We start from the raw sequence: 6,000 nt of genomic DNA, 5'->3' as shown, positions 1-6,000 counted from the left end.
ATGTGGCAATCGGGGAGACTCCCAGCGGTGCTGAACCTATGATCCTCATCCTGTTTGTAAGACAATTTGAAAGGCTTACAAACAACCCCATAGGAATCTGAGCCAAAGCACAACAGAGATTGGGCCCATAGAGTTTTCCTCTTTCTCCCTCTTTCTCTTCCTCTTCCTTCTTTCTCAATTTCCCTCTCCCTCTGAATCAGTGCTTTACAGTCACTATCACTGCATTCACTGCTCAGGAAGCTGTCCTGTAGGCAGCCCATGAGGGCTGAAGCTAAAAGCTTGGGAGAACAGCCTGATGCCCAAATTGCCAGCCTCTCCCACCCCTACCTCCCACAGGTGTCTAGATATGGATGGGCCTCTGTAGAGGACATACTGCCCACAAAGAAATGCAGAAGGATGTTTTCCATTTCTCTCCTCAACCTATAGGAATGCCCCCTGGGCTCAAGCAATGCTTGATAAATTCAAGCATGAATTCAACTAACCCACCCTCTGCCGAGAGGGATCATGCTCATTAAAATTCTTGATAACCTTAATGTCTCAGCATAGATATAGCAATTATTTTGTTAGCTATAATCTTCTGTCTTGTTTCTTTCTCCCAAGAATGAAGGAGACTGCTGAAGGTTCCCAGACATTGATTAAAGATGTGTGCAGGGCTTCCCTGGTGGCACAGTGGTTAAGAATCTGCCTGCCAATGCAAGGGACACAGGTTCAAGCCCTGGTCCGGGAAGATCCTACATGCCATGGAGCAACTAAGCCCATGCGCCACAACTACTGAGCCTGCGCCCTAGAGCCTGCGAGCCACAACTACTGAGCCTGTGCATCACAACTACTGAGCCCACATGCCACAACTACTGAGCCTGCGCTCTAGAGCCTGTGCTCCAGAACAAGAGAAGCCACTGCAATTAGAAGCCCGTGCACCACAATGAAGAGTAGCCCCCCCAATCACCACAATTAGAGAGAGCCCACAGCAATGAAGACCCAACGCAGCCAAACATAAATAAATAAAGTAAATAAATTTTTAAAATGTGTGCAAAGATTTGGACATGAGGATGTTCACTGATGCTATCTATTTTAGCAGAAAATTGGAAACAACCGGTATGCCCAACAATAGAGGATTGCTGAAATACCTTATGGTACACCCACCCATACAATAGAATACTGTGCACCTATTAAAAATCCTATTGTCAGAGAGTAGATGGAATGATGTTCACCATCGTTAAAAGGAAAAACAATTTACAAAAGCAGAATACTGTACACACAAACAAGGACATTTTTCAAAAGATGTTAATAGCTATTGCAACTGGTAGAATTATGAATGGATTTTTAAATTTTCTTCTTTCTTTGCTTATAAGTTTTTTCCATTTTTTTCTACAGTGATGTGCATTGCTTTTGAAATAAGGTGGGGGGGGCAATAAAACTTATTTTTGCTAGTCAGGAGAAAAAAAATAGGAAAATCCCCCTCTTTCAAGGCTGTCTCCCAGCATCTTGTTCTGCCAGATGGATACGAAGCCAGCTCAGACCCCGCTGTCCAGCTTGCCTAGAGCCCCATGGAGGTCACCTTGGCTCTGGGCAGAAGCTTCCTTGGTGCCAATATCCACCTTGAGACAAGTTATTAAAAATGGGGCTATCCTGGCCAAGATCTCATTCCAAAGTACCAAGGGCCACTTCAGCCCAGAAAAACAGCAGTTCCAGGACCCTGTGGTTTTCGAAGTAGAACCACAGCCCTGGTTTGTGAGAGGAACCTCCCTCCCTCCCTTCTCCCGGCTGTCTGCCGAAGGTTGCAGACAGCTCCCTTTCCATCCCACAAGAGAAGACAGGCAGATGAGTCATAGCACTGGCTTGGATCAAAGGAGTATTATTGTGTTAGCAGAAATGGATCTATTTTATGATCTGTTTCTTGACGCCTTACAAATAAACATGCTTTTCCCACCAGACAGACAAGTTCCTTAAAAAGCTACTGATTTCATTAGCTGAAGCTAAGAAATGACCAATAAGAGTTAGAAATTTTTGTGTCTGAAGAGTAGCCAAGCTGAAAAGACGTAGTGGCAACACTGAGGAAAGCAGTTTATAACCCTCAGACCCTAGATTCAAGTCTGCAAAGCAATGCCATTCTTCTAAAAATACACAGAGGAACTACAGAAGTCCTTTCCTCTTTTCTAAGAGCTTTCTCTTTCTTTCTTTCTTTTAAAGAAATATACTAGGATTGGTTTGTAAAGGAGATTCACCACCTCAGATTTCACTGTTTTCATCGGGGTGACGGCCGTGGGATACTATTTTAAGGACTTCCTTCTCTTATACAGATTTTTCCACACTGGGAGGACAGATAAGGTATGTTCCACTAATGTTCTTCATTAAACACACATGCGTGCCAGCAGTCATTTCCCTTTGTCTTGCTATCCCATGACAACAGATTGAATATCATAGGAAATTGGAATGGAGATCTTATTTAGTTTGGATGTCTCTTCTCCATTGTTTAATTCCACATTCAATTTTTCATTCTACGTCTGCCTCCTTTTGCAGAAATATTCTATGACTGAACACAGGGACAGATAAATGAATAGGTGTTGTTTATTAAAGACTCACCTCATAGACTTTTCAGGATCACTATGACTAGCCCTCCCCCTCCCTCTGCCCACAGAATTTTATCTCTGGTCTAAAGTGTACTTCGTACTCAGTAAAGATCTGATGACTGATGGACATATCTGTATTGTGAACTGCACTCCCAGTACTTTGTTTACTGTTGATCAAGTTCCAGTAGTGAGCTTCCCTGTTTTCTCTGGGATACACAGATGTCTCAGTGGTATTTCTGTCTTCAACCCAGACCACTTGTCCATTAAAACAAACACACAAACAAACAAAAACAAAAACGCTTCCATCAAGTGCCAGGAAAGGAGGTCTAAGCGAACAGAGAAAGTTTCACATTTCCTGTTGTTGAACCTAGGCAACAACTTCTTAGAGGAAGCTGGATGACTTTTCAATCCAATACGCTCTGTTCTCTGACGCTATCATCGTTGTTTTTCCTCAAGACTACAAAGCTATGATGCCAAACTTTTAAAATGATCCCAGCTATTTGTTTTTTGAGTGTCAACTTTTATCCAAATGTTGCTGCTACTTTTTTCTTTTCACTTAAATATGTGCTTTTAAAATATTTTGTTTTTCTAAATGGGACCCATTAGATCTGAGAACATTCTTTCCATTTATCAAACATCAACTGTGTGCCAGGCATTGGGTACTAAATTCCACACTCATTATTTCATTCACTTCCTTACAACCACCCTATGAAGGAGATGCCATCACCTGAGGAAACTGAGGGAGGTCAAGCCATTTGCCCAAGATCACACTTCTAGCATGGGGTTCTTCTGACCCTTCCAATCCATCCAACTTTTACCAGCTAAAGTCCATGAGTTTGGCCATCCAAAAAACGTTTTCTGAGAACACAAAGGAGAGCTGTATGTGCACTCTGAGAAACCCATACCTTCACCAAAGGAGGTAGACTTCAGGGAGCCAAGAGGCCAAACACACTTGTGACACTATACCGTAGTGGTCAGTAGCAGGTCCGCGCATCAGACCAGATTTCAAGGCCCAACTCACCCACATACTGGACCTGAGACCACAGGAAAGTTATCTACCCTGAGACTCAGCTTCCACATCTCAAAATGGAGATAACAATATAGGTTAAATTCTACGAAACTGCCAACTTTCAACCATTTTTGACCTCCAAAAAAGCATTTTCAAATCATTCGACGTAAATTCCTCACTAGGTCGTTGTAGAGATTAAATGGGCGCACACAGGAAACAATAAACGGCGCTTTTTGGTAGACTTTTCTCTTCCCAATTTCATTTTGCGCAGGTCAATAAAGTGTGTTTGTATTCTCTGCCCACAATTTGTATGTTGAGAAGCCAGGCTAAGGTTATGTAAGTGTTGCAGCTGATAATTCAGGGAGAAAATAAGACTGCGTGGATAATCACGAATTAACAACAAAGGATCCCCTCAGGCCTTACTGCTCCGTGCATTTCCCCCCTAGTTTAGTCTCTTAATTACTAAATACATATACAGCCGCTTCTCTCTCTCTCTCTCTCTCTCTCTCTCTCTCTCTTTTTAGAAAGTGGAAGGAGGGGATATTGAGAAAGATTAGCACTCTGTGTTAAAGACAAACTAAAGGTTTTAAAATCCGTTCTTGCCCCTGAGTCGGGGCCGGGAAGTGGCCTGGCTCCTTGACTGGCAGCAGGGCGGTCCTGCCTGGGACGCCCGCGAGGGCTCCCCGTCCTGGAACCCGCCCCACAGCGGCTTGCCCAACCTGCCCGCCCCCGCCCGCGCCGGGAGAAGAACCACCAGCGTCAGCGTTGCCTCCGCGCGTCGTTTACTTCCTCGCTAAGTGCCAGGCCCTGCTCTCGGCCCCTCACACGCATAATTTATATACTCCCCTCACAACCTCCCGGACAAAAGGGAACTCTGATTGTCTCCATTTTCCAGGTGAGGAAACGGGCACAGAGAAGTTAAGTCACTCGGCCAAGGTCTCCGAACTGTGGAGTTAGCCTCGAACCCGGGCAGCCCCAGCACGCCCACTCTGAACCTCCCCTTTTCCTGCTTGGGTAGAGGCGCTTTTTCACCTAAAACTTCTCCAAACTTGGCCACTTCCAAGGGAAGGGGCTCAGCCTCGCCGGCTCGCACGACCTCGCCCGGCTCCACAAGTTCAGGACTCCGGGCGCCCGATGGGGGCGCGGGTGGAGGAGCGGCACCGCCCCCCGGGTATTTAACCCCAGGCTGGAGAGCGCGGGGCGCCGGACGCTCCTGCTCCTCCCCACTAGCGCCTCCCCGCCCTCCTCCCCGCGCTCTCCCGGCGCACCCCACCCTCCGCCCCGCGCTCGCCTGGCAAGCAGGCACCGGCCGGCGGGCTCGGGGAGCGGGGAACGGGGCGCGGGCGGCGCTAGCCTCTGCCGAGCGGCCCCCCGGCCGCGGCCGCAGCGCACTGCCCGGCCGGAGTGCGACGCGGCAGCCCGAGTCCGGACGCCGGCCGGTCCCGTGTGCTCCGCGGACGGGCGGGGGTCTGTGGACTCCCGGCCGGCAGCATGGATTCGGATTCCGGCGAGCAGAGCGAGGGCGAGCCCGGGACCGCCGCAGGTACGAGGGGTCGCAGCAGCCCAGCCGGGAAGGCTGGGGCAGACAGGAGGGGAGGCCGGGGCGGGAAATCGCGAGTATTTCTCGGAGCGGCCAGGCGGGAGGCCGATCCTCAGCAGCCCGATCCCTTCCGGGCCGGGACTGGGATGGCTCTGCGCTGTGAGTTTGCTTTGGGGCTTTCTCCCCATTGCACTCGGGCGCTGGAGGGAGAGTAGGTGCATTTGCGGGTGGCTCTCGGCGCTGCGGGACTCCGGCAGCGGGCTCCGGTCGCCGGGCTGCTGGCGGTGGGGCAGGGTTCAGGTATTCCGCGTCCTGTAGTTTGCTGCAGCGAGGGTTGCTGCATATCTACTTTTGGAAATAACTTTCCGAGCGCCGGCCGGCTCCTCGAACCCCGAGCGCCAGGGACGCTGCGGAACAGGTGACCCGCTCCGAGGGCGTGACACGACGCTCTGGGAAGGAAAGGCCCCCGCGGGTGGGTGGGCAGGAGTCAAACCACAGCTCGTGGTTGCAGTTCCCGAAGCTGCTAGATGAGCCGATGCAGAAGCGTTGGCCCATCGCTGCCCTGCATGCGCGGAGGAGGTCCCCACGAAGGGTCCGGGAAGACAGACGCGGCGGCGGCGCGCGGGGTCCCGGCATCGCCTTTAAGGGGCGCCGCCAGCTTTTCACAATCGATAGTTATCGAAGCGACGGGTGGACGCTTACTTAGGAAATAATGAATGTCCTCCCCCTCCTCTCCCTGATACTGAGCAACAGGAGGAAGCCACCCACAGCCTTGGGTCGACTTAACCGCGGGCTCTGTCCCCCTCCACCAGCCCGCTCTGCCCGCCTCCTGCAGGTCCACGGGCGGGAGACCTATGGCCCTCCCACGTGACCGTGGCTCC

The 6,000-nt window shown here is 50.3% G+C and overlaps 1 protein-coding gene across 1 annotated transcript in view; it reads left to right on the top strand.

Annotated features, from left to right (window-relative positions):
• Positions 1-4,795: 4,795 nt before the first annotated feature.
• Positions 4,796-6,000, top strand: part of TNFAIP8L3 (TNF alpha induced protein 8 like 3) — a 40,336-nt gene continuing 39,131 nt past the window's right edge. Inside the window, exon 1 of the mRNA XM_082850601.1 lies at positions 4,796-5,122. Within this exon, the coding sequence (XP_082706727.1) occupies positions 5,071-5,122 (52 nt within the window). The 5' untranslated portion in view covers positions 4,796-5,070. The remainder of the gene's footprint in view (positions 5,123-6,000) is intronic.

The sequence above is a fragment of the Leucopleurus acutus genome (genome assembly GCF_964270905.1).
Source record: "Leucopleurus acutus genome assembly, chromosome: 1".
Taxonomy (NCBI): Eukaryota; Metazoa; Chordata; class Mammalia; order Artiodactyla; family Delphinidae; genus Leucopleurus; species Leucopleurus acutus.
Note: the sequence above shows the minus strand (reverse complement) of the source record. Positions and strands in the feature narration are given on the sequence as shown.